The sequence below is a fragment of the Rhinolophus sinicus genome, chromosome 8 (genome assembly GCF_057876585.1).
Source record: "Rhinolophus sinicus isolate RSI-liver-muscle chromosome 8, RSI-T2T, whole genome shotgun sequence".
NCBI classification, from domain to species: Eukaryota; Metazoa; Chordata; class Mammalia; order Chiroptera; family Rhinolophidae; genus Rhinolophus; species Rhinolophus sinicus.
This window is the reverse complement of record NC_142508.1, coordinates 49,031,623-49,050,280: the sequence shown is the minus strand read 5'-3', so window position 1 is coordinate 49,050,280 and position 18,658 is coordinate 49,031,623. Positions and strand designations below refer to the sequence as shown.

The 18,658-nt window shown below is 54.0% G+C and overlaps 1 protein-coding gene across 5 annotated transcripts in view; it reads right to left on the bottom strand.

Moving 5' to 3' along the window:
* Positions 1-2,712: 2,712 nt before the first annotated feature.
* ANKRD11 (ankyrin repeat domain 11) overlaps positions 2,713-18,658 on the bottom strand; it is a 190,015-nt gene continuing 174,069 nt past the window's right edge. For 4 of the 5 annotated variants that reach the window (XM_074314445.2, XM_074314447.2, XM_074314444.2 and 1 more), the window contains 5 exons: positions 12,010-18,626; positions 8,291-8,389; positions 8,061-8,204; positions 5,697-5,789; positions 2,713-3,703 (listed from right to left, as the gene is read on the bottom strand). In XM_074314445.2, the coding sequence (XP_074170546.1) occupies positions 3,518-3,703; positions 5,697-5,789; positions 8,061-8,204; positions 8,291-8,389; positions 12,010-18,626 (7,139 nt within the window). In that variant the 3' untranslated portion in view covers positions 2,713-3,517. Of the gene's footprint in view, positions 3,704-5,326; positions 5,489-5,696; positions 5,790-8,060; positions 8,205-8,290; positions 8,390-12,009; positions 18,627-18,658 lie in introns of all 5 variants that reach the window. The other variant, XM_074314446.2, reaches the window with a different exon arrangement.

The following is an 18,658-nucleotide window of genomic DNA, read 5'->3' as shown; positions in this document are numbered from 1 at the left end:
CCTCTCTTCCTGCCAAGGGTGTTCCCAGCTCTCTCTCAGCCTCAGGCATCCAGTCACCTCAATGGAGACTCTGTCCTTCTGCCATGTTAGAACAGGCCTGGACATTGTGAGGTCCCCTGGCCAGCCCCCACCTCCAGGCTCCCTGCACCGCAGGAACGCTCTCCCTTGGCTGCTTTCTGTCAAGAGGAAAGCTGCTCATGGCTTTCCACAGAAACCCCTCACCTGCTTCCAAGCTGCAGTCTGCCGTCAGCTTCTCTTCTGCAGGTTGGAAAAAGCCCCTGATTTCTTTTATCTTTCCATCTAAGCCGGGGGCTACCCTTGGCAAGGCACCAGCTTCCCTGACAGAAGGCCCGTGTCTGACTGACGCATTGACCCATAGCACCTGGTGGGCGTTTGTCTAGGGCTTGTTTTTGATGCTAATGAGGTACTAAAGCCTCTGAAGACCAAAGGATAAGAGGCCTTGAATTATGGGGTGGTGGACCGTCTCCCCAGCGAGGAATTCAACTCATTCAACACCCGTGTCAGAGCCCAGAGCCCAGGCAGCAGTCGGGGTGGCAGCAGGTGTCCCGAGCAAGGGGCTAATCGTGAGACCCCGGCACTCGGGGCAGAGCGCTGCCTTCCTCTAGCTCAAGCCAGACCCTCCTGAGGGCAGCCGGCCTGACGCCCACACCTGCAGTCACAGGCCTGGGGGACAGTCAGCGGTACCTCCAGACCAGGCACAATTCTGAACGCGTGGACGCACTAAAAATACCTGCACTGAATCCTCCAGTGGGGGGGCAGAACCACAGACAGAGCCCTTGTTCCTAGAATGTACAAATGTTCTCTGGGGAACAGAGCGCCTCCCTGGTGCCCACCAGGTGGTGCGCGCTGTGCAGGTGGCCCAGGCACGGGCCAGGGGTTCCAGGGCTTCCGCTGTTGTGGCCTGAAGCTGCTGATGCCACAGGGTGTCCATATGAACGCATGCAAGCTAAGCCGCTTAAAAAAGCAGGGCTTAGAGGAAGTGTTACTGTGATCAGAGTTCTGCGATTAGAAAAACAGAAGATACACTGGAACTTCGCTGCCATCTCTGTGCCCCTCCCCAGGTATACGAAGTGGGACCAGCCTGGAGCGGATTTGCACAAAGGGGAGAACAGAGAGTCAGAAGGCGAGAGGGGGCGGCCTCCCTCCATATCCCAGACACGGACCGGGGAGGTCACATCAGGTGCTTTGGGGAAATCCAGGCCCTGCCCATGGCCCCCTCCCAAAGATCCAGGGCAGGTCCAGGAACCCCACCTGCACCGCAGAACCAGTCGCAGGCCACTCAGGCTGGTCTGCGCTTTCAGGGTGCTCAGGGCCACTGGTGAGGCAGAGCTGGGCTTTCGCTCCTGTGTGGGCTCATTTCTACAGCTCCTGCTGCCCCCGCTGGGTACAGGAAGCACGGACCAGAGAAGAGGGTGAGGGATCCCAGGACATGAGCAAGAAAAAGGTCTACTCCGACCCTCCTGCCTGGACCAGTGCCCTCCATGCACCACGTGTCCCTCCAGCACCCCAGGTATTAGGGGAGCCCAGTGTGTGAGCCAGACAGGAGTTGCAGTCAGGACAGGGTGAGGGTGATCTAGGGGGAAAGGCCACTTTGGGAGCCCCCTACTCAGAAGGTGGCCCCCACGCAGCCCATGCGGTCTGGTGCAGCACACTGGCTCTCACCCTGTTCCTGCAGGTGTCTTCCTTGGAGAGGAGCACAGGGTGCCAGCGCTGTCTGCTCAGTGCACGGCCCGGCCCCTGCAGAACACCTCCAACTGTTGCCCTCTGAGCTGGTTTTCTGCTAGCACGGCTTCTTAAAAGTGGGGACCCCGTACCAGCGGCAGCCTCATCAGGGAACCTGTTAGCCATGCAGACTCAGCCCCAGGGGTAAGCTCTCTTGGTGCAGGGAGCAGGCAGAGCAGGGAGTGAGAGCTGGCCTGGACAGTGCTTGCTCCAAGGCCATGCTGCCCAGCGGACCTGTCTCCTTCCTATTCTGACAGGTCCCTCAGGGAAGATGACACAGGCCTCCTGTTGGGTTTCTGGAAGCCGGGGGCTGGTACTCGCTACGTTCCCACGCCGTCAGCCTCCTTAGCCGAAAGCAAGCCTCGGCATTTTGTAGGAACTGAGGGTTCTGTCCCAGGCCATGGTCGTCTGCTGGGGTGCGCGTCTGCCTGGGTCTGCCTTCCCGGCCAGCTCCTCCCCATCGTGAGCTGCGCAGCTCCCGGCCAGTGGGGAACGGCCCCTCAGGTCCCAGTAAGGGCAGGAAAGGAGGGGAAAAATACAGTTGGCCCTGGACAACACGGGTTTGAACTGTGTACGTCCACTTAGGCGTGGATTTTTCCCACTAAATGCTATAAATGTGTTTTCCTTAAGATTTTAATATTTTCTTTTCTCTAACTTTGTGTAAGAACACAGTATATAATACATGTAACATACAAAATATGTGTTAACTGCTACTGGTAAGGCTTCTGGTCAATTGTAGGCTATTAGCAGTTAAGTTTTGGGGAGAATCAAGTTATATGCAGATTTTTGACTGTGTGGTGCCCCTAACCCCTGCCTTGTTCAAGAGTCACCTGTATAATTTGTTTTCAAAATTAAAAGCTACTAATTGGGGAGGGAAAAAGTTTAAGAAAATAGTCTTTCAGTGGTGACCCCTCATCTCCCAGTCCTGTGTGTTGGCCCCTCCCGGGGAGCGGACTGTCATGTACAAAGAGCATTTAATTAATTTATTTATTTCTTTACACATAACTGAAGTGATGTTACAGTACATAAGTTATTTACAACTGTGCAGTAATGTGTTGCAAAATAAATTATCTAGAAGGCAGCAAAAGTACATTGTGAATGTGTATAAAACTGTACAGCGTTTACGGGTACACTTTTTATATGATTATTGGCTCTGTAGTGTTTCAAGTTATGTTCTCAGAAAGAGAAACAAAATGCCCAAGATTAAAGGAAAAAATATACAAACCACGTGGATTTGACTCCATTAAAAACACAACCGGAGAGTCCTGGCTCTGTGTCCCTCTGTGTCCCTCTGTCAGGCAGGCGGGCGGGCTGGCGGGCGGCCTCGCTCGGCACAGCGTCCTAGCCCGTCGGAGGCCTGTGGCTGTCCGCGGTTCCATGGCAACAGGACAACAGCCAGGATGGCACTCTCCCTGCCCTCCGACCTGGAGGTCACGATTGGTGAGGGGTGGACGCCTTAATTTTATTTCCTTTAGTTGATCAGAATGGAACAGATATTTTAAAAAAAACGCACTCCGTTCTGCAGCTCCTGAAATGCCCGAGCAGCCGGCTGGGAAACAGACCCCAAGGCCACCGTGTCCGCGTCCCTGCGGTCTTCTCATCCTCCTGTGGCAGCTGGTATAAAAGAGCCGCGCTCCAGGGGGAAAAGTGCAGGGTTTCCCTGGGTGCCCCCACTTGAGGGCCAAGGTCTCCTTCCGCCACCCCGACTCGGCAGCAGCGCTGGGCCAACGCCGGTGGCCCTCGCTTGTGTCCTGTGCGGCTGTCCCGTGGTGCGTCAGGCTGGCAGAAGCACGAAGTCGTCATTGACATCTACCATGGGCACGTAAAAGGAGGGCACTTCGTTCACACACAGGGACTTGTGCCCGGCGGGGTCCAGCTCCTGGACCTTCAGCTGCCACTCCATCCTCTGCACGGCGTTCAGGGCCGCAGCCTCGTGCTGCTGCCGCATCAGGAGACACGTCTGCGTGGGAGACACAGCAGGTGAGGCAAGTGGAGGCGAGACCCTGGGCCGCCCCTCAGGTGCCTGGGCCCCCACTGCCCACTCTCGCTGCAGCAGTACCCACTGGGAGGGAGGGGGCGAGGGACCTGGGCCGAGCTCTGGCCGCAGGATGCCCATCTGTGAGGGCCTGTGCCGCTGCGTGGTCCACAGTGCCGCCCTGCAGGCCACCTGACCACCCTGGCCACCTCGTCCTGCCCCGAGTGGTCCTGCCACCCAGGGAGAGTCTGTCTCTGCCCCCGACCCCCATGGGCTTCACCACAGCAGCATTTAATTAGAATTTGCAACTTTCTTTTTTTACAGTTATTTATGGGTGGTGATATTGCTCATTTTCATTTATAATAAATTGGTTTTTAAAAGTGCACTTAATTTTTGAAAAGGGTTATCTAGGGTTTAGTACTAAAATGCTTAATATTCATGGCTATATTATTAAATAGGTACTAAATCATTACATAGGTACAATGCTGAAAACTGAAATAATGACACCAAATTACTGAAATGGGACAGAACCAGATGTAGCACCTGTGGATCCGGGGGGAGCACATTTTGGGAACAGAGGGGAGTTAAACATGGCCAGGTTTGACAATGTTACAGTGAGTGTACAGGAAAATAAATGTATTTTCTTATGTGCATGCAAGTATTTAGGGTGGAATATCACAATGTCTAATTTGCTTTAAAATAATTGTTTTTTTTAAAGTGTGTTTAGTCTTCCGGAACTGACTGCTGTGTGCGTAGCAGGCGTGTCTCCAAACTTTCCTTGCATGTGGTGCTGCAATGTGTCTGAACCCCGGATTGACCCTCCACATTAAGCAGCTCAGATGCCCTCGCTCACTGGTCAGGCCGTTCTGCCGAAGATACTACATAGTAGTTCAATCTTGGGGTGTCCCCACACTCCATTTAATCACTGAATTATTGATGAGGCTTCTGGGTTTCCACTTTACTGGGTTGTTCCAATAAACTTGGAACTTTTTTTTATGTATCCCTACATTTTAAATGACTAAAGTGAACTTGCTAGGTTAGGTGGCCAAACACTGAAATCTGATAGATACTGCTCACCCTACAAAACTGTCAAACGACTGCAGGACAGAACCCAATGCGGAGGAGGCCGGCAGTCTGTCTTCTAAATAGGATCACATTTAACTTGTGGTTCTCAAAACAAAGGTCACACGGAACTCCTGCGCCTGCTTCCTGACGACACCCTGGGGCCTGAAACGCCACATGGGTTCGCTGTTCTGTGTGCTGGGCTTTCTGTCCACCCCATGTGGCACCTGTGTGCACTGCTGTGGCACCATGGTCATGAGTCACTGACGTAAGGCACATGGGTAAGGCTGGCATCCTGGACACTGTCTTCCTCTCCCAATACAGGCACCACAGGGGTGAAGTGGGAGAGTCTGGGATGCCTCTCCATCAGCTCTGCAGCTCAGGGAAAAGCCCATTCGGCTCTGCCTCATGGAGCTGCCGGGGGTGGCGCTGACTTGTGTGTTAACTCTGTAACTGGCACGTTCTTGTTGGCAAGTTTTATGGTTGGTTCTCATGGGTGGCCCCAGGTGCAGCTCGAGCAACTGCACATGAGGATTTGCTTCTTACTTGCTAATCTTTCTATCTCCCCCCCATCCTCTGCCTGCTGCACTGGTCAGCACATCCAGAGCAGTGGTGATGAGTGTATGCTGTGACCTTTGAGGAGGGCTCAAGGTGGGGTCCCACAGAGGTCTGACCGCCAGCTGGTGACAGGAGCTGCTCCCCGCACACCTGGACAGGAGGGAAGACACTCTAAGGAGACAACATGGGGGCGGGGAGACCTCAGCTCCCTGAAAGTATCAGCTGGGTTCCGAGAGTATGAAATTGTCACCTCCAAACACGGGACCCGGCAGTGGCCTCCCCCCGCCCCAGGAGACTCCTGGGGGCTCCCAGCCCAGGTGCAGCTTGCTGGGGGTGGGGGGGGGTAGAGCACACTCACCTTCATGCGGTCGTACTTGTCATCCACGTCCTGGAGCCAGGAGATGAACTGGCGGGCGTTGAACCGATCGCGCACGGACTTGTTCTCATCGCCCTGGAGGAAGAACCAGTTATGGGCATTTGTGGGGAACCAGGGAGAAGACTGCCGTGCACGTGCTGCAGACCCTCCTTCCACACTGAAGGCCATAATGCTTGAGAACGGCCCGCGTGACCCTCCACCATCCTTCCCCCCCAGCCAGCTTTCCTAACACGCCCTAGGGGGCCATGGGGCCATCTGTGGCAGAGCTGCCCTGGGGGTGAATCAGGACCCCGTGAGGATGTTCTCCGTGTCTGTCACGATCCCCGTGGAGGAAACAGAATCAGGAAGCCCTACGACTCTGGCCTGCACTGCTCTTGGAGGCCGCGTGGTAAAGCTGGCAGGCAGTGGCATCCATTTCAATTCCTTCTGTTTGTAACTTTTTTTCATTGAAAAGGATGTTTGAGAGGCCTGAGGGGGCACAGAGCTAGCCTCCTCGGTTCACTGCAGGAGTGCTACCTTAACGTCATCGTCCTCAAGTGTGGCAGCGTCTGTGCCTGTGACGGACTGTGGTTTCCACACAGGGAGCCTTAGGACTCCTGCTGTCTGGTTCTCCATGGTGACAGGTGGCAGCATGGCGAGGAGGACACATGAAGTCTCTTAGCCAGGGGTCCATGCGCCACCACCCAGCGCGTGAGCCTGGGCCCCACACAGAACGTCATTAGGAGAGGAGGCTGCAGCCTTCACTCTCTCTGACATTCAGAAGCAATGCAGGAAACCCCTTAATGATCAGCAGATTCCTTTTTTTTTTTCTTTTAGATGCAAAAAGCAAATCCTCCAAATACCCAATCTCTGAAGTAATCACTCAGTCCCAACCAAACGTTCTGTTTTATAGTTTGGTGACAAATGTTTTGTTTTAGGGAAAATACTTGTCGTTTTGCATAGTATGTTAGATGGAGAAACTATTTAAGATACAACCTTAAAGATTATACATAAGTAAATGGGAAATCTTTAATGCACTAATAAAAGTTTTTAACTAAAAACCACTGAACCACTGTATGTCACCACACAACCGCAGCCAACCTGGGAATGCCGCTCGGAACCCCCAGGGGTCCACGGGCTCCTACTGTGAGTCTGGGGTACAGCAGGCCAGGAGGGGACTTGGCGCCAAGGCCTGAACAATGAAGGGGCCAGCAGGAGAGGCCCAAAGGAACAACAGTGTCCCGTGCAAGTCCATGCAAGTAGGGGCGCGGGGCCGAGGGCAGGCCTAGAATGACACATGCTAGGTTGTTTGCAAAAGTCATTGTGGTTGCTGGGGCAGAAGAGTAAATTGGGGAGTAAAACCCAGGGCAGACAGCCTCAGAGGGCCACGTCTGAGTGCTGTGGGCAGTGGAGGTGGGAGAAGGAGCCGGGCTCAGGACGGCAATGGGGGACATGAGAACCCACTTCGCATGCGTTAGATCTCAGACATGTCTATGGACAGGGCAAGAGGCCGCTGACAACTCCTAAAGGTCAAGATGGGTTAGGGAAACAAAAGGTATGACCGACCACATGGGACAAACCTAACCCTGGAGGCGAGGGGAGCCGACTGGGGTGCACGAGGCAGGGCCGTTCTGGAGGACAGGTGGGGTGCTCTGGGCTCTGCTGCCCAGCCTGCACCAGACCAGCAGGGACGTTCTAACAGGACCTGGGGCCTGTGAGCCCCTCACGCCTCTTGGCTCTTGACTGGAAGGCCTTGCTGCTGCTGTCCCGCTGCTGGTACGAGGCCACCCCTGTCGCCAGCATGACAACCTGCGAGCCTTCGCTGCACAAGGCTATTTATGCAGCAGCTCTGGATGCTGCTTATAGTAACCATACCATGTGTCCCCGAAAATCAGCCCTAGCCGGACACAGATCTAACGCGTCGTTTGGAGCAAAAACGAATATAAGACCCGGTTTTATGTTATAGTAAAATAAGACCGGATCTTATATTAATTTTTGCTCCAAAAGATGCATTAGAGCTGAGTGTCCGGCTAGGTCTGATTTTCGGGGAAACACGGTATGTATGTTTTAGAGGAAAGTTGAAATAACACTTGAAGTGACTGAAACTAAAGCCCAGCCACTGAGCCAGAAGCCTGTGCCCATGAGGACCCTGGAACGGCCTCGCAGAGCTCACATGATACCATGTGTGGCAGTACCGCTGTCTGACCAACCCTGCTTCCCCGTCCCGGGGGCAGACCTGCTCATGTGACCAGCATGGCGTTTGGGGGACGTCAGTGTCTCCCGCTCCTGCCTGTGTGTACAGCCAAAGCCTGGAAGGCCCAGCTCTTGGGAGGCAGGTGTGAGTGCCCAGCCTGGGCGAAAACTGACCTGGCTTTCCAGAGGCATGTTGTAGACCTCGGAGTCCAGCAGCATGGTGCAGGCGCTGAACGGCACAGCCTGATTTGCGATGGTCCTCGCCGCCCGGCAGTGAACCCGCAGGATCTCCTGTTCGCAGGAGACGATCAGCTTTTCCTAGAGGACAGGAGCCAGGTGAGCCGAGAGTAACGTGGCCAGACGCGTCCTGGGTCCAGGGCCCCCCGCCCGAGGCCGCCTCTTACCCGCTCGATGCTGTGCTGCAGGCGCAGCTTCCCCCTCACGGCCTCCTGCTGCTTGAACAGCTCCTTCAGGGGCTCTGCCAGGGACGGAGGGGGTGCGATCTGCAGTCACAAAGGGGGAGAGAGGGGGTTAGCGGAGGCTGAGAACCTGCACCAACAACAGACCGAGTCTGCCCTGAAGACACCTCTAGGCACACCTCACACACACACACTAAGCAATTCCCTGGAAACCAGGCAGATGCTTGTCCACGAGAACAGGTGGATGAACTGTGGCACGGACCTTGGTCCCGAAAGGAGCATCACACAGCTGTGAAAAAGAACGAGGGGGAGTGAGTGCCAGAGACGCTGTGAAGGGTAAAAAGCAACGTACAGAGTGTCTACACTGCTACTCTTCATGCAAGAAAGAAGAGGTCAAGAATACAGAGGTCTGTCTGTGCAGAAGAAATACAATACGAGGAGCAAGTGGGGGCCAGGGGAGAGGAGGCAGGACCGTTTATTTACAGTGAGGTTTCACGGCCCCCAAATAAACTCTGACACCAAGTGGGATGTAAATACCAACAATTTAACATGAAACACATGTGACAATTAGCCCAACTGTCCTACTCAAGGGTCAGCGAGGGGAAGAGCGCGCTCACCTGAAGCAAAAGACCAGAAGAACCACCCACAAATGCCATCCTCTAACCAGTGGAGGGGTTTCAGGGCTTGGGTCAGCACTGGTGAAACAAGACGCGCACACTGGGAGTGAACAGGCCAGTACACGCACCATGGGAAAGAAGCAATAGGTCTCTCTCGGAGAAGGAAGATGCAAGCACAGGTTGAAGGTAAGATTTCATCACGGATCAGACAGGAACACCCCCTGCCACCCTGTGTCTCCCAGGACAGCGGGCACCCAGGACATGGTTTCTAAACACCGTTCCTACCAGAAGGAACCATGTGGTCGAAGAGAGGGTTGAGCTGGAACAACTCGTGGAGCCGTAAAGTGCGAGAGTGCTCAGAAAGATGGGGCCACCTAAAGGAGCTACTGACGGCCGAGGCTGGGACAGTTGGCACACAAAAACAACTGTGATTCACGCTGGATTACACGAAAATTCCAATCAGTAAATGTAGGAGAGGGAAGAAGAAAATCAGCATTAAGCCAGCACCACAGGAATAACTGCTGCAGGCAAGATCCACTGAAGACTAAAATCAGTGCGCACAAGCGTGAGGAAAACAGGACTTAAGTTTCAAAGTACCTCCCACAAGATACTTGTCAACCACGAAGGGAAAAGACAGTAATTGCAGAGTGGAGACTTGGAGACTTGGGCCACTGTGGCCAGGAAGTGGCTGCTGACAGCAAGAAACTGGACACGACACCCCAAGGTCTCGTCCCATCTGTGCGTTCTCACCAGAAACATGTCCTTCGGCCGAGTCCTGGACATCAAATACCTAACCAAGTCCTCGAAAGTGTCCCCAGACTATGTCTTCCCAGGAAGATGAAGTGGGTGACCTACCACAGCCCAGGAGCCCAGCGAGGGGCACACGCTCACTCTGTGCTTTCAACTGTCAGTCTAAAGTTAGCTCAGAAGACAGGAGGACATCCAGCTGGTCTCTTCAGGCGCACGCCGCACCTCTGGGGCCCTGCTCTGCTCACTGGGCCCGGCCTCATGGGGCCTGGGGTGCCTTCCTCATCTGACTCTACCTGGGCCGTCCACAGGTGGTACCAGGCGGGGAGGTGCAAGCTCAGTGGCGCATCTATGTGTGATTCTTGCTTCTGGTATGATTTAAAGCACGACTGTTTCTGTGTCCTCAGAGACAACACCAGGACCCGGTGCCATGGCTGCCGGAACGAGGCCTCACTCAGTGTCAGGCAGCCTGGTGGGAGCCCCAGGCCACTGGCCTGGTGAGAAATCCAGGAACGCCGGACCTCGGCCTGCCCTCACCTAACAGCCTGGCTGCTCAATGATGTGCTAACAGGAAGTAAAACAGAGCTTTCTTCCAGAAAGCCATGAGTCCAGAAGAGGAGACGCACAGACCACTGACAGGGTGAGCCCTGGGTGGTAGGGGTTGAGTGACCTCTACTGTTTTCTTGGTTTCTCAGACTTTGTATGGTGATCATGGTGGTTTTATTTCGATAGCTAAAATTTAAACAACAAAACAACAGAAGTCTCACCAAACAGAAACCTTAGACCAGATTTTTCTGACTCTACTGACCCAGATGAAGCCAGGCAGCTGGCTCCTCCCAGGCCAGACTAGGGTAGGGTTGCCTCAGTTTCCCTTCCCCAGAGCGGCTCAGGGTTAGAGCACCAAGAGAAGGGAGAGTGACACTGGTGACATCCTGCTGAGTTCTACACTGGCGGCCCTGGTGGCTGTGCCCCCATGCCTCATCTTTTGAACCTCACACTCAGAGTCGCTTGTCCTTGTTCAGAAGACGCTGGGTGTCAGTCCGGTTAGCTGAGCTTTCTGCCTGGTGGAGCCAGCAGGTACCGACTTCTGGAATACCAAGGTCTGACAGCAGAACATATGCATCCAGGACAAGAGGTTCCCTCCGAGACTGGCTGTATGCCCACCCACCCCAGAATCAGCTCACCCTGACCGGCATTCACTCAACAGCCTGAACTGAGACCCATTTGGGGCCTAATGGAAAGATCAAACAGAAGTCCTGGCTTTTCTTCAAGGGGGTGAGATGGTCAAAGAAATGAAGCATGAATGGAGGACACCTGGGGTCACAATGAGCTGGGGTCCTCGAAGGCCAAGGAGGCTGTGGCTGAGCCAGGGGAGGGCACAAGGATCCCTTTGCCTACTATGATTAGAACAGATGCCAATGGGCAAGGAAACAGCAAGAGCCACCCAGGGGAGAGGGGAGAGGAGCGACATGGGAGGTACTGGCCTGCAGAGACCTGCCGGCAGGATTTGCTGATGGGCACAAGGACGGGGGTGGAGGGTGGTGTGCATGGTGCCGTTTAGACGTGTCATGTCTGCACCGACACGGGGCCATCAGGTCGAGACGGAGAGTAAGCCACCAAGGGAAGGGGGACTGGATGAAAGGAGGCCCTGGGTAGCGTGCTGAGAGGCTGGTGGGGTGCTGACTGAGCACAGGCCCGCCAGCTGGAGAAGCCTGGAAGCCCAGTGTGCTTCGAGGAGGGGCCAAGTTGCCAGGGTCACTCAGGGTTCCAGCGTGATGAGAGCTGAGGCCGGGCCTCAGAACAGCAACATGGGGGGGAAGGGGGCTGCTAGAAACCAGGACAAGAGGCACGGAGGGAGGGGTTCAAGGGTGAGGGGCTGGGCTGGAGCCGGGCTGAACAACCCCGTGGAGGTCTTGGCTGTTAAAGGGCGTTGAGAGGAGACATGGAGCTGCAGAAAGGGGGGCTGCTGCACAGGGGTGCCCAACATGGGATGGGGGCCTTGGTCGGCCCTAGTCCCAGGTGAGGATGTCGGGGAGACCAGGGACTAAGCAGCACCGGGGTCTGCAGGACGCAGCCACAGAGGACAGGGAGCTGGGGGACGGTCAGGAAGGCACGGACCCCAGGACTGGGCACTGACTCAGGCCCGAGGTGGGAGCTGCCACAGGAAAAACAATGAACGACAAAGAGGAAAGTGAGTGGATCCCCGGCTCCAGAGGAGCTGTGGCAACGCAGACCTAGCGCTGGAGGCTGGTCCCCAGGACGGCACCGCACCTGCCCCAGCTCTGGTGTCCCCGGCAAACAGGATCCTGACCCAGTGGCCTGGCCCCACCTGGCACTCACCACGGGGATGTGCAGCTTGCTGAGCGGTTTGCCATCGAGGAGGTAGGAGCCTGTGTAGGTGACGTACTCGGCGTAGCACTGGGGAGCCTGCGGGGTGATGTAGCAGAGGATCTTCCGCTTCTCCTCAATCTTCTTCCTGATCTGCAGGTATTCGAAGTACGGGTTGGATCTATCACTGTGGTAGGGCTCGATGTCATCCAGCTTGATGGCATCCACGATGGCGGCCAGCGTCTGCTGGATCACCTCCCGCGTCTGCTGTGTGGACGTGTTCATCTGCTGCTGCAGCTGCTGGCTGGAGCGCTGGAAGCGGCGCTTGCGCGGGTGCTGGGCCTGGGGGTCCTCCTCCTCGGAGCCACGGCCCTTCGCTCTGGGAGTGGGGGTGGCGGTCGGGGCGGCCTCCTTCTCTGAAGGTGGTGAGCTCTGCTTGTTCTGGTTGGCCAGCATCTGAGCCCGGTTCCTGGTCATGCGCTGGGGGATCTCCTCAACTTTGGGGGCCTTCGGGGCTTCGGCTGTGGGTCTGGGTTCTTGTTCTGTACTTTCAGACTGGATGCTGCCTGGAGGCCCCTCAAGCCCAGCGCTGTCATGGGGGCCAGCCCCGTCTGCTCCATGTGCCGGTGCAGGGCCATCCCCCAGGGGCTCGGGTGTGCTGTGCGGTGCTGCCGAGGGGTCCGGGCCCTCGGCCTCATCTCCACTCCCCGGTGGACGCTGCTCTGGGGAGGGCGGTGTGAGCCCCAAGCTGGAGTCAGAGGCCTCAGGGGCTCTTCCCTCCGACTCAGCCTCTGCTTCCACCGTGGCTTCCAACATCACATCCGCCTTTGGCCCCTCTGAGGGCTCGGGCTCGGCGGGGAGCTGGGCGGCTGCCTGCTCAGGAGGCAGCACGAGCTGTTCCTCAGCAGCTGATGCAGCCACATCCCCACCATTAAGGACCATGGGGGCCCCTGCAGGGGTACTTTCTGGGGGAATGAGAGGACTCTCTTCTACAGGTTCGGTTTCCACATCAGAAACATCTTTCGTTTGCAGAGGAAGGTCTGGCAGTGAGAAGGGCCCCAGGTCCAGGTCGTCCTCGGAGTTGGGGAAGGCGTCGGGCCAGGACACCGGCTCCACTGGGCCAAGGGCAGACAGGCTGTGGCCATTTTCCAGGAAGGTATTTTCCAGAGGCCCCAGAGCCTCCACCTGAGCCACGGTGGTCATACATGCAGGCTCTGGGGGCACGTCGGGGGGCGCTTCTGGAAGTGGCTTACAGTTACTGAAGAAGGACTCCAGCCGAGTAGGAGGGGCGAAAGGGGCTGGTTCTTCCGCAGTGGAGATGGCGGCCGGGATTGCGTCCACTGAGGCATCTTTGACTTCCTCTAGTCCTGGCTCAGTGACCGACAGAGGGTACGAGACAGGGGAAACGGGGTAAGGGGGCTCCGTGGTGCCAAAGGGCCCCGGGGCAGCAGGGTGGAGGGCCTCGGCAGGGCAGAAATGTTTTGGGGACTCTGGGAATCTCTGTGGAGACTTAAGCATAAGGTCTGACCCCATGGGCCAGGTGACAGGGTTTTCAGGGGCGCTTCCGATTAGGCTGGAGGAGAGGCCCTGCTCCGAGGCGGCGGGGTGAGCCCACTCCACGGGCTCCTCTGTGATGACTGTGCTGAAGGGGCCCTCGTCCAGGGGCTCCAGGTAGCTGGGCTCTGGGGGGATGATGGCGGCCGTGGCCTGCTGGTCCTCCGTAGCATCCAAGGGAATGCCCAAGTCGGGGGGAAGGGCCCCCTCCATGGACGAGGCCAAAAGCTCATCTCTGTGTGAAGTGGGGGACTTTGCTTGTGAACCAGAGAAGGCGCCCTCTGGGGAGGGGGTCGCGGTGACCACGGCTGCCGGTGGGCAGTGCAGAGTGTCCACTTTGGGGGAGGGGATGCCATAGTCCGGGGAGTAATACCCTGGAGACAAGCAGGCAAACTTCTCTGGGGGGCCAGGGGGCAAAGGGGCCTTGTCCTCCAAGTGCTGCCCTGGCGAGTCATAACTGGATGCAGTGGGGACACTCTGCTGTCTGAATAACTTGTCCCCAACGCTGAATTCTTCTTCGGGGGTCCTCCTGATATCGACAGAGACCGAACGATAAAGGTTTGTGCACAGAGGCCTTGTAGGCGTCTGACCTGGGGTTTCTGAAATCCCACTCCCTGCCACAGAGAATCTATCAAAGAAGGAGGGGGAGCAGGCGCTGGCGGCCGTGTTGGAGACGGGCGGGGGGTCTGTGCAGTCAAACATGACGTCGTGGTAGTCGTCGGCACTGCAGGATGGGGTCCTGGGCGTGTGCATCGCCTCCTCGTAGCTGGGGCAGGACACCACGGACGTGGGGGTGGGCACCCCAGTGGGCCGATTCTGGTCAGGCCTGGGGGAAGCAGGCAAGACCTCTTTCATATGAGGTCCTGCCAGCCAGTCTCTGGCGTCCACAGCTGGTCCTGGGTGGGGCTTAGTCTCGGGGGCTGATGGAGCAGGAGCCGACTCCTTGAGCTTTTTGTCTTTAAGGGCCAGGTCCAGCCCCAGTGGCTTCTTCGGAGGGGCATCCAGACTCTTCTTCCGCATGTCCTCGCCTGGCTTTATCCTCTCCTTAAGCTTAGGGTCCCCAGACCTGTGCCTCATCTTCTCCATTTGCTTCATTCTTTCTTTGTGCCGTTTGTGGCGTTCTTCAATCTCCAGGTCTTTCTGGGAGAGCATTCTCTCGAAGCTGGTCATCATCAGATCGCCATCTCCTAGAAGCTTCTCTCTGGGCCTGACCTCTTTCTTGCCTGGGTCTTTGGACAGCTGTAACTTATCGTTTCCATTGCTGATCTTGACAGAGTCCCCCTTTTCTTTCTCTGGATTTTCCTTGAGTTTCTCCTTCAGTCTGGTCTCGCTGAGTTTCAGGCTTTCGTCCTTGGACTTTTCTTTAAAGGAACTGGGAGGACTGTCCTTCTCTTTGGCTGCGGGCTTGTGCTCATCCTTGTGATGTCTCAAGAGCCCGTCCCCGTGTTTGTCCCTGTGTCTCTCCTTCTCGTCTCTCCACTTCTCCCTGTGCTTCTCTCTTCTCTTCCTCTCTTTTAGGATGTTGATGGCACTAGATCCATAAGGCTTTAGTTCCTTTTCTATTTTCTTGGAAGGTTCTCTTTCAGAATCGTTTTTATCTTTCTTTTCAGTAGAAAACAGTTCAATGGTTTTATCTAATTCGTCTTCTATGTCGGCTTTTGTACTATAAGAAATACCGTAAGCATCAGCATCCAAGAAATCCTTTTCATACTGGCTGGAGTCCTTCCTGCTGCCAAGGTCCTTGTAGTCATCACTCTTTTCTTTTTTCTCAGACTTTTCTTTCTTGACTCGCTCTCGCTCGTGGCTTTTCTTGGATGAGGAAGAAGAGTGCCTGTGCCTTTCTTTCTCCTTCAGCTTCTCCTGTGGGCAGTTCTCCTTGACCCTCTCCTCGGGGGGCTCGGTGAAAGACACCTCCAGGAGGGCACTCAGGCCTGGGTCCTGCCCTCGGTCCGTGAAGCTGTCGGAGGACACCTCACTGATCTTGTCATTGGAGTCTTCCCTGTACTCGTGCAGAGCTTCTTCCTCCAACTTTTCCAGCAGGCTCTTCTCCACCTCAGCACTTTTGGATGCTTTCCTCTCTCTGCAGTGCTCTTTGTCCGGCCTCTCCCTGTGTCTGCTCTTGGCCTTGTCTTCGGCAGAGGGCTTCTTCTCCACCTTCTCGGGAGGCTTCTGTTTGTTTTTCTTTTCCTGAGTAGAGTCAACTGAAGTTCGGTCTTTCCTGTCCTTATATTTTTCGGTAGACTCTTTATCCTTCTTCTCTTTGTGCTTTTCAAAGCCTTTTTCTTTCTTGTCTTTCCCCCCTTCTGTGGCTTTTTCCTTTTTCTTTTCTTTGAGTTCTTTCTCCTTCTGCTTCTCCGAGTGCTGCCTGTCAGCAGAGTGCTTCCGGTGTCTGTCTGAGGGGTAAGGTTCCCTCCCATCGTCTTTCTCCTGGAGGCTGTCTGCCCTCTGCACTTCACTGGCCTCTCCGATTTTGAATCCGCTTGCTGTATAATCATCTTTTTCATCTTCGCTTTCATCTGTGAATATATCTGCAATATACCAGCTTTTCTCTTTACCCTTTTTTTCCTCTTTTTTGTCGGAGAAGTCCTCTGAGATAATTCCAGGGAAACTCTTCTCCTTTTTTTCTTTAACTTGGTCAAGAGAAGATTTTCTTTCCTTGTCTTTGCTATGCATATCTTTATGCTTTTCTTTAGGATCTTTCTTCTCTTTAAAACATTTTTCAAATTCTTTGTCCTTCTGACATTTTTCAAGGATTGATTTTTCATTTTTATCTCTGTCACTGGACTTATCTTTATATTTTTCTAATTTTATTTTTTCCTTCTTCTCCTTTTCAAGGCCGTCTTTCTTCTCCTTCTCCCTCACTGGATGATGCCTTTCCCAAGGCTCCAGACTCTTCCCAAAGTCACAGTCAGACCTGTCCTTGAAGATGCTTTCACAGCCATAGTCCTTCAGGTCCTCCCTGTATGTCTCCTCGGCCTTCACTCTGTTGTCTTTCCGTTCCTTGGCACTCTCGAGGGAGTCCTTCCTGTCCCTGCAGATGTCACTCAGATCCCTGTCCTTTCTGTCTCGTCCGCCTTCAGCAGACTCTCTCCTCTTTTTGTCCTTTTCTGAAAGATAGCTGGGGATACTTTTATGCTTTTCAATTTGGTCTTTTCTCTTCTCAGGGTTTTTATCCAGATAGTCCCGGTCTTTCTTTCTGAAGAAAGCATCTTTGTCGCTCCGTTTTTCACTGTACTCTCGCTTCTCCCGGCTTTTGTTTTCCCGCTTCTTCTCCTTACTGTCCTCTTTCACCGTTTCCAGGATCAATCTGGCCACAGAGTCATTTTTAATGTCCCTGTAGTCTGTTACTGGAGAATCCCAACTATCTTCCCCTTTGAAATCAAAGGACGAATCGGACAAGTCAGAAAACCACCGATCTTGCTGATCGTCAGAAAGGCTGAATTTGGTGTCTTCATTCTCCAGAAACTGACTTTTGTTACAATATTCATCAAAAGCAGAATCTTCCCTATAAACTTTTTCTTTTTTGGGTTTTTCTTTATCTTCTTTGAAAGTTTTCTCCTTCTCTTTTGAAATTTTGTCCTCTTTAAAATCATTCTTTTTTTCTAATTTTGAAGGCCTGTCTTTGGACTTTTTCTTTCTTTCCTCTTTATATAGTCTCAGTTTTTCCTCTTTTGGAGACTTTTCCTTCACCAGTTTCTCCTTTTCTGCTTTATTCGAACGGTCTTTCTCTTCTCGGAAAGACCTGCTCATGTCTTTGTTCATGTCTTTGATTCTCTTGAGTGATTTCTCATCTTTGGAGACCTTTATTATCTCATCTTTAAAGAGCCACTCTTTTTCTTCTGACTTCATTTTGCTAAGCTTCTCTTCTTTCTTAAAGTGGTCTCTATCGTGCTTTAACACTTTTAACTTATTTTCAGTGGAAATATCATTGTCTAAAAGTATAGCCTTGTCTGACCTTTGTTTGGAGTCCTCATATTCATAAGTGAAACTTTTCAATTTTAGTTCCTGACTGACTGAACACAGCCCTTTCTCTTTGTTTTTGTGTTTGTGTTTTGTTTTATGTTTTTTGACCACTTTCCCCTCCTTGTCCAGCTTGGGAATGGCGCCATCCACGCTGGGGTGGAAGGAGCTCTTCTTCTCTGACAGAGCGCTCTGCAAGCCGCCCCGCTTCCTATGCTCCTGCCTCTTCCTCACTGGCTTCAGCGACTCCACACTGGAGCCCTCTGAGGAGCAGTCCGACTCACTGGTCAGTCTTGTTCTCGTGGAGTCCGATAGGGAGCTGACCTCTGACCAGGCGGGAGAAGAAATGGTTTTCCAGTTGTCTGTCCGCCAGTGCTTGGCATGCTGGTCTGTGTGGCTGGGGTTATGCTTCTGGGGGGCAGAGCTCCCATGAGACGACGTGGAGGAGGCGGACAAGGAGCTGAACAGGGAGGGGTCCTTCAGCACCAGCGGGGACTCCTTGAGGCAGCCAGAGCTCCCCACCGAGTCCCTGTCGTCCTCGCCACTCTCTGAGGACTCGCTCTCTGACTCAGAGGAACAGAACTTGTCGTTCCTCTTCCCAAACCGCACTTCTTTGCCTTTTGTTTCTTTCTTTCGCTTCTTTTTCACTTTATTTTTTTCCTTCTGCTGCTTGGAATTAGAAGGCTCCCGTGTTTTGTTACTGGGCAACATTGTGTGTGCAGAGAGTCTCAGCTTCTCTCCTGTCCCCACAGTGACACCAACGTCCTCCTCATCTGATGTGTCTGACAAGATGCGATGAGCTGCTTTCTTTGGTGCAATTGTGTTATTTTTAGTGTAACTTTTCACTTCCATTTTGGGTATAGAAATAAAACTATTTGATTTAGTCTCTTTTCTGTAATCCTTTTTCAGTAAGTGTTTGTCATCCACTGGAGGGACTCTGTCCTGCTCGTCGTCCTCGTCAAACTCATACTCGTCCTTGACAGGAGTCACAGTTTTCTGGGGCTCTGGATTCTTAGCCTTGTGCTTTAGGCCTTTTTCAAACTCAGAGTCCGTGTTATTGCCATCAACTGAACTAGAAGGTGCGAACGACGGGGCATCTTCCTCCTCTGAGCTCTCTGTCAGAAACAGGGAGAAAAGATGTCAGAGG